This window comes from Lissotriton helveticus, chromosome 3_1 (genome assembly GCF_964261635.1).
Source record: "Lissotriton helveticus chromosome 3_1, aLisHel1.1, whole genome shotgun sequence".
NCBI lineage: Eukaryota > Metazoa > Chordata > Amphibia > Caudata > Salamandridae > Lissotriton > Lissotriton helveticus.
The window spans coordinates 272,338,027-272,358,105 of record NC_136061.1 but is presented as its reverse complement, the minus strand read 5'-3'; the positions used below and the strand labels follow the sequence as shown (position 1 = coordinate 272,358,105).

Below are 20,079 nucleotides of genomic sequence, written 5' to 3'. Positions count from 1 at the left end.
ATGGCCAGCTAAACTCTGCACAGCACTTACTACTATGCATCAACAAATATGGCACCGGTTTCAGTAACTTTTGTTCTGTTTGAGCTCTAAATTATATATTTTTTTAATAAATCAGCAAATTATGCGGCAGGTGATGGATTATGTGGCAAGTGCATAAGTTATGGAATACAGTGCAGACAAAGAATTGCACAATTCCAGTGGTGCTACTTATAAGACCTTCCAGTTTCTGTAACACCCATCGGGCTACGCATCACGAAAGCTTGGGGATGCCAGGGAGAAAGTGTGCACGGTCACATTGGAAGTGGGCACAGTCACATTGGAAGTGGGCACAGTCACATTGGAAGTGGGCACAGTCACATTGGAAGTGGGCACAGTCACATTGGAAGTGGGCACAGTCACATTGGAAGTTGGCACAGTTACAGTTGAGTGCAGTGCATGGGGATTGCTGAACGCAGCCGAAAGGGAGTGAGGGGCGGGCAAACGTGCGGGTACAGAACAGTAGTAAAGCTGTTTAAATATGTAAAGTTTACACCAGCAGTAGTCCGAGATGGCTTAATTCCCAGGCATCTTCAACAAACTGATTTCTGAAACTTGCCGTGTTAAGTCTCCAGAACTCACAAGTACTTTAGCTGATCCGCTCCAGTGTTGATTTTTTTTTGGGTTGCAGTCTTGGACTTGTCCCGTTTATCCCATTGTAAAGTCCCAGGTGGCAATGGTCTAGCACTCACATTAGGACAACTTTGTAAATATGTATTTTACTCCGGCTTCAATCTAACGCTGTCACCCTTCATATTTTTACAATATAAATATGCAACCTGTTAGCGTTGTAACTACATATATGTAATTTGTTAGCTTGTTTTGTCTATCTTGTGTACCTTTTGTAATTTATCTGGCACTCATTTGAGATCAACTCTGCGAATAAGTATTTTACTCCTGTTCTAACCTAACGCGGACACCTTTTATATTTTTTACAATATAAATATACAACTTGTTAGCGTTGTAACTACATTTATGTAACGTTTTAGCATGTTCAGCCTATCTTGTGTACCTATAACTGCTTATATGTAACGTGTTTGCGTGTTTAGTCTATCTTGTGTACCTTTTGTAATTTACCTGGTTCTTTTGTAAAGCGCTCCAACACCTTTGGGTAAAGTTTGCGCTATATAAAACTGCATTAAATAAATAAATACGCTTCCTCTGTCTCCCATCTGTTACGAGGCAATGAGTCATGTATTTCAAAATGAAAACCTAGTTTATGGCAACAAAGATAAACAGCATAATTGTAGTGGACATTAAGTGTTGGTTCATCGAACAGACAAGGGCATGACATTGTCAAAGGTAAACGATGTAGTACAGTAGTCCTCCAAGGTGAGTATTTAAAAAATGTCATTTCTGCAGAAGTTGTGCAAATGTCACCATGGAGTTTTAAGTGTTACTGTTGGTGTTCCATCGCTTGAGACTGGTGAACAGTTATGGTCATAGTTGAGGCTCTACGGATTTGTTCATAACTGAAAGAGTAATTTACAACTAAGACTCAAGGACGGCGCAGAGTAAGAAAGGAACTTAATAAGTAAGGACCAGAACATAGAAAAGAAGTAGTGCATCGAAGATCTCGAAGCAGATATTGTTAATATCACTGCCCTTATGTGCTGTGTACATACTGTCTGGAAGAAGTGTTCAAGCAAACTGATAGTAAGAAATTGTCACCACTGGATATGCTTCCCGCACTTTACGACTCCCACAACATCAAAACTCTGTAATAAAGAAGGATGCATGCTTGCATTTGGGTGGCGATGAAATGTAAACATTCACCTGGGGATGGGAGAACACAATTGATGTTGAAACTGGCTAGGTTGAGGACACAATTGTGGGAATATAGTTTCATGGTCCAGCACACTAGCGGGTAAAGAATGCCATGGTAGACTTCTTATAAGGATAGCAGTGGCCTGGAGTGTGCCGGAATCGAAGGACGAGAATTAAGCCTGTGATGATCTACATTTCAATGATTCACTAGTTGCACAGCATGGAGGTGAATTATATTTGTCAGATGAGAAACTGTGAAGTATCATAAATGCTGCTGAGTCCATGCAACCTAAGATGAGAAATGAGAATTTGTCTAAACCACAAATTAAGATTACTAATGTGTTTTCCATGGTAGAAAGTTTCCTTATTTGCATTAAAAGCGTATACCACTGGTGAAAGTCAGATCTAGATTACGTACAATAACTCAGGAGTGCTAAATAGGATGGACTACTACAAAACTGCTAGCTAGTTCCTAATACTAGTGGGTGGCTAAAGACAAGGACAAAGAAGCATGTGATAATGTCTGTAGTATGCAACAGTGACAAGTGTTTACAGTTCCAAACTTTTATCTTAGAACCAGCAGGACTGCTTAACAAACATAGGATTGCGGCAAAGTTTTTGCGGCACTTCACAGAGTTCCGCAGAGTAGAACTACGCGAACTACACCCAGACCTATTAACCAGAAAGATGAAACTTTCAATGAAGAATCCTTATAAGGGCAGAGTTTAGAATTCTTAAAATAAAAAATATAACTACACGTTGCGCGTGCACACTTAGCAAAAAGTGGTAGTAGGCCATACTCACTTATGTACCATTTCATGAAACAATGCATTACACTTGACTATTAAGACAAATACCTTAATTGAATTACCTTTGTTTGACTCTAATTCTGTTCCTAAATTTTAATGATATGCGGTCTCTTAATGTCTTAATTTCACTTCCTTCCTTAAAGTTGGTATGGTCACTTGATGACTAGCAGAAGCAATTTTTCTTCAGCACGTTCATTTAGCGTTTCTGTACTTTCCCCTAACATTCAGGACTGAGTGGAAACATATTTGCAACTTATATATTGATACTACCATGAGACATGAACCTTTGCTACTGGCACATGGGAAGCTTTGGTAATGAATAAGCTTATTGTGGACTAACCTGTGTGCCCAGAACAGACTATTTGTATAGGAAAGAATGCTAATATAATCACTTTTTGCACCTTGTGAGCGGATGATGATCACATGGACAACTTACGATGATGGTGTGGCAATCTATGTCATCTCCGGACTGGTTGATCTAGATAATTGCTCTCCCCAGGAGGAGGGTGCCCTTTTTGAGCCCTTTGCCACTTGTCGAAATGTTAGCTGTTTAATTCAGCCCACTCACGCTCCTGCCCTGGCTCTTCTTTGGCTTCATGGCCAATTCCACATGAGCCCTACTAATTCCCTAATTTTGCGTATGGCAATTTCCGTCGATTAAGAACTTTTACGGACTCTGCTTAAGCCCATCCTGGAAGTACTCTTTCACAGTGACTCCTGTCCTTGGAGGTGGCAGGAACCTCTTGCCTACCGGAACTTCCCTTGGATTTCTTTGCTGAACCATAGCTTCGCAATGCCCTGCTGAGCTGTCCCTTTTGCTCATTCTTCTTAAAGACTCTGTCCTTGTATGAGTATTTCCCTTATGGACTGTAAGAACTTTAATTATCTGCTTTAGTTTAATGTGTAGTTTCATCATACACCTGTAACTAATTTATCTGAGAATTTGACTTAACCTTTTTACATGCAGATTATAAATTTGCTACTAATTTGGTAAAATCTCATTGAAAATCCTAAATCTCTGGGTCTCTTGAGTTTGTAAATGTTCTTTTTACCAAGACTGTGCATTTGAAATGTGGGGTTTTAATGCATAACAGAGATAGCCATAGATTCTTTTCCAAACACAAGGTTCTATTATTGTTGATCTGTATAGCTACTGCAGAACTATTGGTCCGACTAAAGTGCTAACCTATATATTTACAGCATGGTCTTGAGGGTGGTATATCTTAATTTGATCACTAATTTGTAAGCTAGTTGCCAATTCCTGGTCCTCATTAGGTAGCCAACAGTTGACAGCCTAGTTTCTCCAACCCTCAATGCAATGAGCAACATCTATCAGAGGAACAAAATATTTAGTGAGGCAGAAATAGTAAACAACTTTGTGGGCCTGGTAAATGCTGTACGAATACTTTAAGAGGAAGGTGTGGCATTTAGGTTGCACACATCTCTGTGTTAGGCGTTAAACTGTCCCATCAGCCACCCAAGAATTGGTTAAATTTAAACACCATTATAAATCCCTCATGCAGACAAAAAAGGCAGCCTTTTACCATAGTAAGGGGGGCAAGATGCAGGAAATCATTATTAAATGACCAGCAAAAATTCTGGAAAAAGGTCAATGAGTTTAATGGCCAAAATTGGGGCACACTTGTTTATATGATTTCTGAAGCCCAGTGGGCCACTTATTTGTTAGATTTATACAAGGGACCTTTTAGTACAGATGGACATCAGAAAATATATGGGCAAACTCTCCCAGTTATATGGTTCTCAGTGAAGAAAGTAAAGGCTGCCATTGAGAGGGTAAAACTCTCCCGAGCCGCTGGACCCGATAACATCCCAGCAGTCATAATTAAAACAAATAGTGTCTGGTGGGCTACAAATAACTCCTTCTTGTTTAGTTGGATTGCTATTTTTGGCCTTTATCCCTCGTCCTGGAAGGGGTCAATAGTGAAACCGATTTTTAAAAAAGGGAGTGGTACAGACCCTATGCACTATAGGCTGATAAGCCTCTTTGATATCTCCTTAAAGATATTTTCTAAGATCATTTTAGCAAAACTCGAAAATTGGGCAGCGGAACAAGGGGGCTTCCACGAGTGTTATTCCACTACAGACCACTGTTTTGCTCTGTGGGCAATATTCAAAAGGCTCTGGAGGTCAATCAAAGGATGTGCTGTTGCTTTGCAGATTTCCGGAGAGCCTTTGATTCTGTGGATAGGGATACTCTGTGGGGAAAACTTGCCTCCTGGAACCTACCGCCAAATCTTCTTGTGGCACTCCAATCTTTGCACTTTGGCAATTGGGCTCAAGTGGAGTTAGATAAGTTGTGTCAGTTATCACAAAAAAATTCTATTGACAATGGCGTCAGCTAGGGGTGCGTTTTAGCACCCTTTGCCAAAAATTGGGTACCAGCATATTGCTTGTTTGCTTTATGCAGACAATTTGGTGTTATTGGATTATACCCCATTAGGTTTGCAGAGGAAACTCAATGCCCTGGCAACCTATAGCAAGCAGAACCATCTCTGTATCAATCTTGAAAAGACCAAGATCATGATCTTTGGAAAAAAAAGTACATAGTTTTTCTTGGCACTACGGTACGCACGTGGTGGAGCAAGCCAATCAATATAAATACCTGGATTTAATTTTTAGGAGAAATTTAAATTGGGGTGCTCATTGGGATGCCACTAAGCAGATGGGCCTTTTGCAGGCCAATGGTCTCAAGTTTGAATGGTAGCCCCCCCAAACCTATCTCATATCCCATTACTAAAAGCTTATGAAGGGAAGCTACCTCAGTTAGACTTTTATTGGGGAGAGGCTGTTAACCTCGACCCAATATATGAATGGGATAGATTGGAAGGGGTGGTGCTTAAAAGACTTATCACTCCCCCAGGATACTATGGTTCAGGCCATAAGGAGAGAGTGCAATCTCGTCTCTTGGAATGCGGCGGCCTCTACTCTGGCACGAAGATATTTCCACACATTGTTGGGAGGATGATGAGGTTGTTAAAGTCCCCAAATTGTGTTGGTAAAAGATCCAAAGCAGTGAAAGGATGTGGGCAAAGGCCATAAGAACCAGAATAATTGCACTAAGGAACATTCATATAAATAGTGGTATAGTTACATCCTGGTTCCCATTTCCAGGCAAACTAGCACTGAGGGAATCAGCTTCTACAGCCTCTGAATCTATCGACCCACTGTATCTAGAGAATAAATTATCCATTAGCTTCTCGATTGCTACATTGGGCCAGGGTACTGTTTTTCTCTATCTATCACGGTTACTAGACCCAGGATTGAGGAATTACATTTTAAGGACTAGGGTGGGATACAATCCATCTCCCGCCCACACAGGATCAGGGTACAGAATAATAGTGGTCTATGCCCCTGCCCTTTGAATGTTAGATGTACCCTTATTCATATTCTTATGGACTGCAACTTTGATTTTGCAAATCAAATCAAGTTTTTAAGACCCCTGTATTTAGGTCTCGCCTAGACAGCGTGCTTGCGCTGCTCTAGGAGATTACCTTTTGGAATTGGTCTGGCCTTTTCAAGCACTCGTGCTTGTGCTGGCATCCACCTTGCGGGAGCGAGCAGCGGCGCGCAGGCGCCATCTGTTTGCAATTAGCGTTGCCGCACGCGCTTGTTCCTTCTGCTCCTTCTCTCTTGCATGTAGCTGCTCCATCTCGTGCCTCCTTTCACTCTTGCTTTGACGCCTCATTTTAATTCTGCCTCTCATTTACTCCTTTTCTACGTTTTTCTATCCCCTCTGAGCCTCTTTTCACTTTTTTACTCTGCCTTTCGTTTGCTATTTCGCCCTTCTGCATTTCCGCTTTCACCAGTTGATGTGCCGGTTTCTGTGCCTTCTTAGCTATCTGCGCCTCTTTCCTCCATTCAGGCCTTTCGTCGTGCTCCCCACATCTCCCTGCACATTTCCCGCCTCCTTCCTTCTTATGCTCAGAGTTGTGCTCAGTATTTTAAACTCTATTTGTGTGTCGCTCGTATTTTTTACTCAGTAGCCCGATTTGGGTAGACCATTTTCTCTCAGACATTCCTTTGAACTTTTAAGTAGCCCTGAACTGTAACTGCCTCCCATTCCCTTTCAATTTGTCCGAAGACACAACAAAAAAAGCGGATACTTTTCATTAGGATTAAATGCGATCTAGCTTAAAATACTGTAGAAGTTTAGCAAATGAGACACAGTTTAGCAAATAGAAAAACAGCGCCTCTTTCTCTCGTTTGCTAAACTGCTACATTATTTTATTCTACATCGTGTTTGTGGTTTATTAAAAAAGTATTTACTTAATTATTCAAAACATTTATCGCTACATTTATGCGAATTAAAAGGCGGAGTCTTTTCCAATTGTTTTTAGGGGCATCTGAAAAGTTGTGTCTTTTCCTTTAAATTTATGTTTTGTATTGAAAATGCTGCGTGTGCTTGTTTGCAATTAAGAAATATAGATAAGAACTAAAACACACACTGCCTTTTAGATGCCCTAAACGCACATTTCCCACCAAAACACGACGATTTACTCTATAGAAACTAAAATATCCCTAAAACACACCAGACGTGGTTTTGTAGCTACATCAAACGTATTTGCAGCTGGTAAACTAGGGTCATATCTTGACAGGAAGCTTCCCATCCTGTAATTTCGGACATTTCACTGAAGAGATACATTCCCAAACAAAAGCCATATGCAGCTCAAGAGAGCGATAGCAATCTTTATAGCTATGCGTGTGGTTTCACAACACAACCAGAAACTATTTAGCCCTCATCCAGCCATCCCTTCCCCCTCCCATCCACCTTGTTGCACCCTTCTCACTTCCAATACAATAAGATCTCAGTCAGCCTTTCCGGACAGCTTGCATGCTAGTAGCGTCTCTCTTCCCTGATCAGAAACAATTTACGCAAACAATTTGCCTACACACTTGCTTTCCAACCTCAAAAAAGCCTTTACATTAGAAACAAATTGGATGCACAGTTCCATTGTAAATATATCAAATTGGGGGGCGTGGTCTCGCTGAGCATGCAGTGAGACACACGCTGATGGAGCTCTGGCCGCCCGCTATGTTTAAGCAATTACAGCGGAGCTGGGGGCTTGTTGGTGCCACCCCTGGGGGCGAATACCTGGCGGAAGCTGAGAGAAGTCAGCTGGCAAGCGGAGAGTGGTTCGGGGGCGGTGATAACGGTGGTGGCAGAGCCGCTCCACTCCGACCCCTGGGCCAAGATCGCAAACCCGCCATTTTGAGGCACCCGGACTTGGGCGATTGCGGCAGCCATCGGGAAGCTACTGGCCCCACCAGACTCAAAGGGGCCCGAGAGCGGATGCGGAGTGGCAGGAGAGCTCCCATGGAGACAGACAGTGCATAGTTTTGGCCTGGAGGGAGGGAGTGGAACTCGGGCCCAGCCGAGCTGGGCCAGTGCCGCCATTTTGAGGGCTGTCGCCTGTATACCTGCTGGTGCTGTGGATGGCTGTGAGCGGATACTGGCACTCTCTGGGCACTTTGATGCAGCAGCGGAGCAACTGCGGTGCCCGGTTTGGACTATATGCGGTGAGTGGAATTCTTCCTCTTGGGGGCTCGCGCGGCAGCGGCCACCATTTTGCGAACGGCGAGGGCCGGATCACCCAGTGCCATAGCGGTGTGTGGCTGACGAGGAATGCTGCTTGCGAGCTCCGAGTGCTATTGAGGACCTTGTAGACGCCAGATTTTAACGCCGGGCTGCTGGGATTGCGGCATTAAGCCTCACCACCATCCCTGGTGGTAAGAGACGGCGGGGGCAGCGGAGGCGAACACCTGCAGTGGTGGCCCCCCCCTTAGACATTGACTGCCTGAGCGGCGAGCCACATCTGCTCTGGGAGTCTTGCCGGAGCCCCGACGGCAAGGGGCCCCGGTGATGGCGATTCCTTGGCCTTGCGGTTCTGAGGCTGGATACGAGCCTCCGTCCTGCTCTGCTCGGCCTGCTCTTTCCCACTAAATGGACCTTGGCGGACTTGAGGCATGGTTCGGGTGCAGGTGGGGCACCTCTCCACGTCCCCCTGCGCCCCCGCACCTACCGGCCCTGGCACCTTGCACTTGTTCGGGCCTGCTGCTCCACAATCCATTTGACGGTGGGAAGCCTACATGCCGTTGGGGACCTGGCCTACATGCCGCTAGGGACCCCCCTGTGATTGCGGGTGAGACTGGTACCTGCGGCTCCTCCTGAGACTCCTCCATGGCTAGTGGCCCCACACTCACTCTCCTATTGCTGGCTGTGGGCGTACGCACCTAGGCACACACGCCCTGAGTTCAGCACAATTATCTGAGGGTGGAGGAGAGGTCTGCGAACTAGGGGGCCTTTCCACCACTTGGGCACTGAGGTATGCAGGTAGCCTGTACCGGCAACACTTTGACGGCACGCGCCATATAGACTCATCACCAACTCACCAGCCTCTGACGCACTTGAACCTGTGGTTGGGGCCCGCGGGGAGGCCCGCTGGCTGCTGACGCGCTCCTCAAGTAGAGCAGGATATTCCTGACACTACCTGGGGCCCCTGTGGACTGTCGCGGACCCTCGCTGGACTTAGGGACTGGTGCATAGCAGGAAGGCCACGCATCCACAATGACATGTACCAATAGAGGCAAGGACGTTTCAGTGCCAAACGCCAATGACAACTCTGTGGCAGCGATGTAGGGTAAGGCAGGCCCGTCTGCCCCCGCTGAGGTGACTCCGCTGGCTGGAGGAGACTCGTCGCCGGTAACGCAAGCATTTATGGCCTCCTTCATGTCTGAGTTGAAGAACGAAATTGGCTCCTTATGCACCGAAGTACACTCCTGTGTTCGGGAACTCAGGAAGGAAGTTATGGACCTAGGCGAGAGAGTAGACGGGCTGGAAAAGACGGTTGACGCTCGCACAGAAGATCAGGAGCAACTTTGGCAATGCATGGCCATCCTGGAAGACCAACACATAAAGTTGCAAACGAAGCAGGAGGACCTGGAAAATCAAAGTCGGCAGAACAACCTACACATCAGGGGGGGGTTCCTCTCGGGGCGGAGAAGGAAGGACATTATGACTTATGTGGCGCAGCTCCTCGATGAGGTCTGGGGGGATAGCAACGCCTCCTCGCCGGCTTTGGACCGGGCGCACCGAGTTATCGGGCCCGCGGGCAGGCCGGGCCTCCTTCCAGATATCCTAACCGGGGTCCACTTCTTCATAGAAAAAGAAGATATTCTTTGGGTGGCGAGAGCCAAGCAGGATCTCACATACGAGAGGAACAAGATCCAGGTCTATCAGGACAGGCACCCAACACCTTGCAATGCCGTCGCGCCTTTAAACCTGTGACAGACAAGCTGACGAGCATGGACATCTATCAGTGGGGCCACCCATTCGCCCTTATTTTTACATGGGAGTCCAAACGTAAAGTGATGCGGTCCTACAACGAAGCGGCTCAACTACTCCGACTTCCCTCCTCGCGACTCACCAGCCCCACCTGACCTACGCCTTCTACACGGTTGCCCGCCAAGCCTGATTCTGGGGGGAGATTTTAACCTGGTGTGGGATCCTGCGATGGACCGTAGTGAAGCCTCCTCGAACGGGTCGGGGGCCATGTCCTCCACACTCCAGAAACGGATAACAGACCTTGGCTTGATGGATTCATGGGGATATCACTCTCCAGAGGTGCGGGATTAATCGTACTATTTGCCCGTCCATCGCTCATATTCGCATATTGACTATCTTTTTATCTCACACGCACTTGTAGGAGACACGCTAGCGGCTTCTATGTCTGCTATATCACTATCCGACCATACCCATGTTCAGCTTCTTCTGCAGGATCCAGCTGCTTGCTCCACCCGCCTCCCGGGTTGGCATCTGCTGCTGCAGGTCCTACGGGATCCAGCCGATGTGGAAAGCATACAAACTGCCATTGACTCTTACTTTACGAGCAATGATCTGCCCAAGACTCCCTTCCCTGTGGTGTGGGATGCTTTCAAGGCTACGATCCGCGGCCACATCACATCTCTGTTGATTTCATGGGCACGGGAGTCCCATAGCCTGGAAGATAGTCTCACTAAGGTCATTAAGAAATGGGAGAAGCAGGACCAGAACCATCCCTCGCTTGCGTTTCGGCAGCGACTCGCAAACCTCAGGGGCCAACTCAGTGCCCTGCTCACCAATAAAGCCGAGCGGTCCCTGCTAGCCTTGAAGCAACGATATTTTGAGGGGGGACAAAGTGGGCAGATTGCTGGCGAAGCGCCTACGAACACGTGCAGCAAAGGCCCACATAGCGAACATTCAATTGCCGGGCAGAGAAAGGGTCACCAAGGAGCGGGCCAAATGCGAGGCCTTCAGGGCCTATTACACTGCCCTTTACACGGCGGAAAAATAGAACATGCACGTTATCTACCCACCAAGCTTAGAGCGCTACAACTCTTTGAAGATGCTATACTCCCGCCAGATCCTAGCAGGCTCCTCAGGTAATTAGAAAATCTTGCGAATCACCCCCTCTGACAAGCATGAAGGTATTACATCTTAGCATCATGCACCGCTGCGTGCACCTACCCGTCAGCCTACTTGGTCGCTTTCGTTGCTGTCTATTTCTCTTTTCCATTACTTTCTCTTTTTCTATCTACTCATCGTTACCCACTTTATTTTATTTTTTTTATTTATTTTTAAAAAACCTTTATTGAAGCACTCAAAGCAGTACAGGCGCAGGCCTACAACCACCGAGGCCGGCCGCAAATCGGGAGATGTAAACAGGAGCAATGCAATAGTCTTATAGTTCAAAAAGGAATCACTACGTAGTCAGAATATACGGTTGCAGGCACTGCGCAGCACAAGGATAATAGAGGTTTCATTTTATAATATGGAAGCAGTAGCAGCGGCTAGATCATAAGAGGCATCACACTGTATGATATACCAGAAGAGACGGGAGGAGCATACCCCTCCATGCAATCGAGAATTAACGATGAGCAATAAGGCTTAAAGCACACACTACGCCTGCCCGAGGCAGGCCAGAAGTAAAAATCAAACAATGGCAAGCTAGTTAGCAAAAACGTCATCCGGAAAACCCACCCGACCAAAACAATAAAGTAGAGGCAAGTGCAGATGCTCGAATGGAGAAAGGAGAAAAGAAGAAGATACAGCCAACCCTACCCAAAGAAAAAAGGAAAGGGACCATAGAACAAAACAAACTAAAATAACAACACCCCCCCCCAATACCCGCCACCCCACATCACCGTAATGGCTATGGCCTACCCCACTAACAGCGTGCCTGTCGCCCCAGGAGTACCCCGAAGAAAGAAAGAAAGATGAGAAAGAGAGAAAAACAGTAAAAAGATATAAGTGGAGGAGGACCTCCCAGCTCCCGCCTCCTCCCCCCACCACTATGCGCCCCCCATATGCTATCAGACCTAGTAAGGATAATGCAAAATTGGCAAATTAGGGGGAGACCAATAATCACCTAGCCCACCTCCCGCAAAGGAACAATATAAAGCGAAGTCCAAAATCAGCACGATCCCAGCAATGCAGTCCGAATAGGCAGAAGTCGGTCAACCTTGACCAGTTCGATCCAGAGCAGTGAGATCCCCTGGACCATCCGCTGTCACTGCCAGAGGGCCAAACAACCGGACACATCCTTCGAGGCCCATCCGAATGGAAGCTGAAAGCCGCAGTACAGGCACGGCCCAGCTGTCCGCGTTGTCCCATGTCACAAATAAGGATGTTCTGCGCTGTTGTCCGATGGAGAACACAAAGTCCAGGGGAAAAGTAAAACCCGCATTCAGGCACCTCAGACCAATTAACTCGCTATCAGCAAGACCCCGCACTTCGTGCGACAAGGAAGTTCGGACAACTGATGACTGCAAATCGTTAGGGTCTAGAACCGTAGGATCACCATCTAGAACAACGGAGTACATAGCCATGAGCCCCATCTCAGACACAATAGCAACCAATTTATGCTCAAGGTCTAGCAGTCTCCGATTCATGAAGGAGTGCAAGTCAGCAATAGCCACCATGACAGCCCCTGGTGTATATTCCATCTCACCTCTTCCGGTAGTAGCAATTGACACCACTGCCCGAGACCCTCCAAGAAGGAAAATCCTTACCGGGGTAGTATTCGAGTCAATCTAACCCCCTCGGAGAATCGAAGCCGGGTTGAATCGGAACGCCGCCCGGCACCAATGCACAAACCGCGGCCGCTCTCCACCATCGATGCCAAGGGAGATACCACCGATCTGACTCTCTGCCGCAATCAGTGTACGGCCCGACGGAATTCCGGGCCACCCCCGGCAGCAGCAGCCACAAATTCTTATCAGGCGGGCGGAGCTGTTGTCGGCCTTCGTCACGGGCACCATCCGGAGCATCAAATAGGGCCGTCAGGCAGCGCCTAGAGCAGTGTTCCCCTGTCCCGCTAGTAGCGCTACGCAAACGTGGTATTCACCGATGAAATCGGGCAAATCAGTTCTCCCATCCGGGTCGACCGGTCCGCTCCGGTCATTTATGGCCTATGTTGTTGCGCTTGCAGCCAACCTCTCCACCACCAGAGGTCCCGGTTTCTTAGTTGGTCAGGCCGCAATCTTCACGACGACAATAATTCCATGAGCGAGCCGATATTTTAACCGGAATCACACTGCCGGGCACCGCTTCACTCCACCGATGCGGGATCGTGTCCCAGGCGCAGGATTAGTAGCAGGATTTCGTGGAAGGAGAAGGCGACCGACGGAGCCGAGAGCCCGAGCGGCCATCTCGGTCGCCGGCTTGGCTCCTCCCCGTTACCCACTTTATATGGGCCTCTTTCCCGCATTTTCAATGTTATTGATCTAAATAAGGTCTTGAGATTTCCCACAACAAGTTAATATTGCATATGTACTGAGTCACGAGGCCGGCCCAACAAGGGTTGTAGGCGACATGCTATGTTCCAACTAGCCTACTAATGCTTTTGCGTATTGGTGGAAAAACTTTGATGAAACGCAGCCGGCCCTAAGTGGGTTGTGGGCTTAACTCTGGGTACATCGAGACCTATGTTCCCCTCCCTATCTAGAAAATAAAATAAACCTTAAACAAAAAAATATATCAAACAAAAACAATAAATCAAACCATCTCAACAGAATGCAACATTATCAATATAAATCCATAACAATAAATACAAAATCACGTCTTTAAAGTGCCACACAAGCATACTACAAATAAAAAAAAGACAAACTTACAACAATAAACAGATATAGATACTGTTTCCTTAAGATCACTTCATACAAATGCAGCATCCGGTCTATGCTGCTGACCCAGTTAACATTTTATTTTCTCTCATTGTCCTTACTTTAAAACACAAAGCACACCTCACACTGTAATATCTTTGCTGGCATCAGCTGTTAACAGATAGATAACTGTACAGCTCATACTGAATACCACTTTGACATAATTACCAGGGTTACAACTGGGATATTTCAACGGATAAAATCACATTACAGTACTAGAGTCACCCTAACATGAGGTGATTTTGGGGAATTTACACTAATTAAGGCCTATTAACTGTCCAGGCTTCAGTGGACTGTTACATGATCTCCTCCCAGGGAAAAGGCAGCCAGCATGTAACTCTATTTTGGTAAGGCTTCAGTTTGATTACTTTGTTTTTTAAAGCATATGCTTTAGCCTCCCTCAAAAGACCCACCTGCTCCTTCCATTGACCCTCGATTGACTAGTGACCCACCGTCCTCTAGACATGTCCTGAGTCTGTGTACCACCCCTCCTTTCCCTCATGTTTACGTATCCACCCCTCATCACCAGTAACTCTCTGTTGCACGAGCCATTGGATATTCAAAGATCACACAGGAAAAGAGATATGCATGTTGTATAGACTGGTTTCTGGTGCCCCTGGGCATCTGACCCCACACAAGCCTGCCAAGTGTTGGTGATCATAAAACCACCTAAGAAGAAGCGCACCGCAGAGGCAAGCATATATTCCTGAATCAGACTGCATGACCCAGTGTGTAGTAATTATATAACTACTCAATCCGTGGCAGCACAGCTTCCAGGATAATGTGCTGCATCGCTAAACACTTATATGGTCCCAAAGGCGAGACCTATTGGCTATGCCAATGCTGGTTTAAATATGATGCTCTCCATAGGAATAAAGCTGTGGAGTTATTGTCCGAAATGTGTTATCTTGATGTGGCAGTTGGAATTGCTCAGTTTTTATGATCTGTGAAACAAAATTTTAATCATGAAACGTAGTGAGTTGGGGCGGGGTTGGGTAGCCAGGAGGGAGTCCTTTTAAATGTTTTAACTGTTAAGTGTGGTTTTTTGTTGTTGAATGTTTTATGGACAACTTGTTTCAGAATATGAACCTGCACGGGGCAGAGATGTTTGTAATCCCTAGCCGGTCATCTCTGCCCCAAGCGGCAGGCCTTTTAACCGCATGCGTGCGGGCGGAATTCCGCTCGTACGCTGACTTTTTTAAAAGCGCACTTTACGTGACGAGCTGGGCTCGTCATGAGCGTGCGAGGAGGCTACCTCATGACGAGCCCAGCTCGTCATCAGCGTCGAAGGGGTTAATATCTTAAATTAGCTTAAAGTGTAGCCTGCAGGGTACACATACATTTCTGAAGCAGAAGGATTCTCCCACCACACTCTGTTACTGTTCCTGTTCTGTGCTCTGGGTCTTTCATTTTCCCTACCTCACACCAGACTCATCTCTGACAAAGGGAAGGTCTGGTGCCAGACGGCGGAAGACTATTTCCACAGAAAGCCTTGGGTGTATTGTGGAAAGCCCATTCATTGATTAGCATAATTTCAGCTTTCAATGAAGCTTTCAGAATCAGCTATTTCAGCAGTAAATTGTTGTGGGCACGGACAGTGAGACCACACAAATTTGCACTCTGAAGGTATGTATGTATGTATATGGTATTTTTATAGCACAAACCTAGCAAAAAGACAGTTGAACGCTGCTCATGGTCAAAGGTAACATTAAAGTCACCAGGTAACAAGAGAGAAAGCAGAGTTGTGGACAATTAATGCATTGTGGTGCAGTGTTCTTTAAAGAGGGAAGTCTTCAACTCTTTCCTAAACAGGAGTAGCGTTGGGGCTGAAGGTATCAGACCATTAACCACACGCAGAAGTCACCAGTCAACCAGTTCATTTTAAAAAAAATTTGAATTTGTGATCTAAGATAATATTCTATGCATTGAATTTATGCTTTATAGCACAGCATATGTTTAGGCATGAACAAGCTAGCGGTTGTACAATGGTGAAATCACTAAAGCAATTAATGGTGGTTGTCTTGGAAGAATTGTTCTGCATAGAATGGGGGTAGACAGTTTCTGTGTTATTTTGGTGTATTTGCATATACATTTTAGAATGCTATTGGATAAAAAACTTTTTTATACCTGGGAGTTGATAGACACAGCTCCAAATTATGTATGTCTGTAGATTAGATATTGATCTGGTCGTGAATTTGGGGTGCATCCATTCCAGGTCCTGGCCAAAAAAGCCCACATGGGTTGGTCTTTCATGCAATCTTCTGTGCCAGGCCATTGTTCATTCACAAAGTAGGTGTTATCATAAATGCAATGCTGTTTAAAGAAATATGTATGTGACCTGTGTACCATCACTGGCTACTTACTAAATTGATGCTCATTTCACTGTGAGCCAGAAGGATCTGTGGCTCTGCACCTTGTTTTACTTTGGGTGTCTGGGTGACTCATAGTCTATTAAGCACAGCACAATAATTCTGATGTCTCAACAGTCGAGCCAAAAACACAAGCTGCGATTGTTTTCAGAAATTTTGCAAAGATAAAAACAAAAGCCTGAAGTGTTGCTAAAATGTCCTCAAAGATCCTCATGTCAAATGTAGTCCACCAAGTTAAACAGATTTTAACAGTCATGAAAAATATAGACAGCCTAAATAACAGTCTTGCATACATATTTACCTTAAAAATGCTAATCTGTTTTAAATTCCAGAATCTAGCTAAACTTAGTTGTCACCTACTGAATGAAAGGTCCACAATTTTTACATCCTCAGATATTCTTGGGTGCTCCCTGCAAATCAGCTAAGAAACAAGTAGTGCCCAGTATTGCATGGTCTATAAACAAAAGCAGAACATGCATTTATTTGAGCCGCAAGCTGATGTTCAGCTGGCTAGGACACCACACTGCTTTCTCCCACAATGCATGCATGGTAGGACAGGTACAGGGTCTTTCAGAATGTTTTTCTCGTGTTTAGGGTTCCAGTAATTCCTTATTATGAAAGCAAAACTAGTCTACTGGTCACAAGTGTTCTTATTAAAATGTACTATATTATTCTAACAATTAAATCATTAATAAAGCACTTACCTGAGGTCGAGGCGTTGTGTGATATTCCTTCATTAACTCAGGTGTATAGAGATGAAAAACAGGCCGGAATGGATTGACAGCCACAAGTGTGCAGCCAGCATTCGTATAAAAAACAGACGATGCGTACCTTGCTTGTAGACATTTCAATACTACAACAAAAAAGTAATTGTGCAAAGTTTGCTTAAAAGTTTAATTCAATAATTTTTCTAAAATTTGGGTTAGGAATTACCTTAAATAATTTTTTCATGCATGAGTATGTATTCATTTTATACTTCAAAAAGCTAAAAAAAAAAAAAAAGAAAAGAAAAAAGGTTTTCTAGTAATCACAGATCCTCTATTATATATTTTTACATCCAAAACTATGATTTTGCAAGAGTAGCTAATGTCTGCGCCAGCGTTTCCTTGGAAAAATATAATCTGCCTGTGCTATTATACTGTATAAAAACATCTGCTTTCATGCCAGACATCTCAATCATACTAATAAAGGGAAAAACCATCAACTGTATCGTTCATTACACTATAGGAAAGCAGCACACAGCCCTCGCACAAGTGTTTTTAGTATATAACCCTGGAATCAAAGTACAAACCAGGTGCTGTGAATATGCATATCCTCAGTGGGGAATACTCAAGTGTGGGCTTTCCTCCAGAGTGATTTTACATACTCTCAGATATTAACTATCCAAGGGTTCTGACTCGTAGTCACTTGATTGAACCCTGACCATAGGCAAAAATCATCATACCTATCCCAACAAAAGTTGAAAGAAATTGATGTTACAAATGTTTGTAGGAGCAATACCAAGATGTTACTGATCAGTAAACCAGCCGGTCAATAGTAAAAGAATTAAGATACTTCCTAAAAACTATTTCAGGAAGTGTACAAACCAAATTCTGGCAAGGCAGAAGCACAATGGTGTGATGCTGCTAGCTCAAGGGCTACTTGAACCCTCCAACTAGGCCCTTTATAGCGCAGTAGTTCTTCACCTTTTTACTTCTGCGGACCCCCACTTAATCATTACTGGAACCAGGTGACGCCCACTAAATAATAATTGGAATCAGGAGACCCCCAATGGGTCATTACTGGAAGCCGGGGACTCCCAGCCTAAGCATTTTCGATTATTTGAACTCTAGCACAATACACAAAAAATATAGCAAAAGGCATTCATCAAACAAACACATAAATGATTAAATATTTTATTTAGTTCAATTAATCAACATATATTGAAAAAAAATCAATAGGAAGGTGTGAGCTTTTCTAAATTCACTTGAGGCCACTCAATATCCATACTATATTCTGCTTGATGCACTTGCACTGCTCCCACGAACCAGTCTAAGGATAATAGCTACATTTTTAAATTCCAGTTTCAAATTCCTTCAGATTTGAATAACGTGTTAAAATGTTCAAGTACACTATTAGCTTTTTTATTTCTATACACTTTATTAACCTGTTAACATGGTTTAATTTTCTAAGCAGTTTATGGACCCCTTAAATAGGCTTTGTGGACGCCCAAGGGTCTATGCACCACTGGTTAAGAACCACTGGTCTAGTACCCGTTTTGGTACACTGCGTCTGCACGTTGCTCTAAACTTGGTGACATAAGCATCCTCTGCAAATATCTTACCTGGCCTACAGGTGATTAGTAATTTCTTTAAAACCCTAAAATATTTAGTAGTATTTATTTTCACACCATGCATAGATGGTTGCAATGTATTTTTGGAAATCTGAACAGAACTTATCTTGATTTACTAGATGTTTAAATGTCTTTTTTTCCACTTTATCATACTGTGTATTCCATTTATTTTTGTGACTTCGATTTTATAGTTTCTGAAGTGCAAACTTGACCATAAAAGTATTGCTGCCACAGAATGAGTTTTCATTGGTTCCCATTTTGGTAAACAGGATCCATCCAGCTATCATAGTAATGTTAAGAGGTCGTAGGTTGGAAATGCTTTCACACGGGAAGAGACAAGATGTTCACAAAATGACAAGGCTACAATAAACTGGCTGCTGGTTCTTGAAAGCTGGAAAGTATTTATTAGGACCTGGATGCTGAAGGGCATGGTGTAGCAATCTGGCCATGAAAAGGGGTGTGTGGGGGGGGGGGGGGGGGGGGGGGAGGGTGTACGACAGAAATGTGGTATTTAACAATATGCTTGTCAGAGTTGCCTAGCAGGCACTCAATTACCTATGAGATGAGTAATAACAGTTACCAGGACCTGGAAGTGCTTCAGGAACATAATATCATTATAAGTAAGTAGTGGTACCTGTTGCAGTGTTCACTGGGTTAACCTTAGTAAGATCGTCAAACTGATGCAGTTTATCCTCCTCGATCAAGAAAGCCTTGACCTCGTCCTCCAATGAGTCGTTCAGGTTTGTGTGGCCCGGCGGATTCATCTTTGGTCCATTTTTCTAGAAGAGAGAGAGAATAGTGAGAGATACTAAAGAATGACAAATCTCGGCTTTACATTTTTACATTCAATACTATGCCAAATCTGTGAAAACTGACTGGTAATAGATCGACGAGGGCCTTGGAGCTTCCCTAATAACTTCCTGATATGTGAAATGGGGGGGACCCTTTCACGAAGACGTACGCACTGGAAACTGTTAGGTTTCTTCTCCTGTATTGTTCAATATTTCAAAAAATAATCAATAAAGCTTTTTTCATAGTTTATTCCATCCAGAATATTTATTCCTTATTGTACTTCATAAGAAAATTATTTTCTTTTTTCTTCACATTTATAGAATTGTTATATTTACTCCTTTGCCCAATGCATTTGGGGTCAAGGTGACCCTTCTTCAGGGGCCTACAAATAACATAATACAGGACCTTAGCAAACATAATAGTACAACCACAGTTTATGTAAAAATAAACATGCCCTATGTATAGATTTAATGAATTTTGTAACATGCACTAGGTGATGAAAAAAATAAATTAGTAAATCCTGTGTTAAAGAACATCGTAAATGAAAATAAATCCGATTGAAGCTATGCTGCGCTCAATATATAGTGCTCAAAATAATAAGTGAAAGTGATGGGGTAGTGCTCCGTGAAGGAAACCGAGGTCAAAGAGTGATTGAACCACAAGATATAAAAAGACCGGATTAGTACTGTCCAGGAGGTGTGGAAAGGAGAAAGTTAAAAAATGAAGGAAAGTGAGACGGCTACACTAATTGACTTAC

General features: G+C 44.4%; 1 protein-coding gene across 4 annotated transcripts in view; it reads right to left on the bottom strand.

The window, feature by feature from the left end:
• Positions 1–20,079, bottom strand: part of MYO19 (myosin XIX) — a 580,271-nt gene that overhangs the window by 428,235 nt on the left and 131,957 nt on the right. For all 4 annotated transcript variants that reach the window (XM_078679796.1, XM_078679798.1, XM_078679795.1 and 1 more), the window contains 2 exons: positions 19,165–19,309; positions 16,903–17,051 (listed from right to left, as the gene is read on the bottom strand). In XM_078679796.1, coding sequence (XP_078535922.1) covers positions 16,903–17,051; positions 19,165–19,294 — 279 coding nt within the window. In that variant the 5' untranslated portion in view covers positions 19,295–19,309. The remainder of the gene's footprint in view (positions 1–16,902; positions 17,052–19,164; positions 19,310–20,079) is intronic.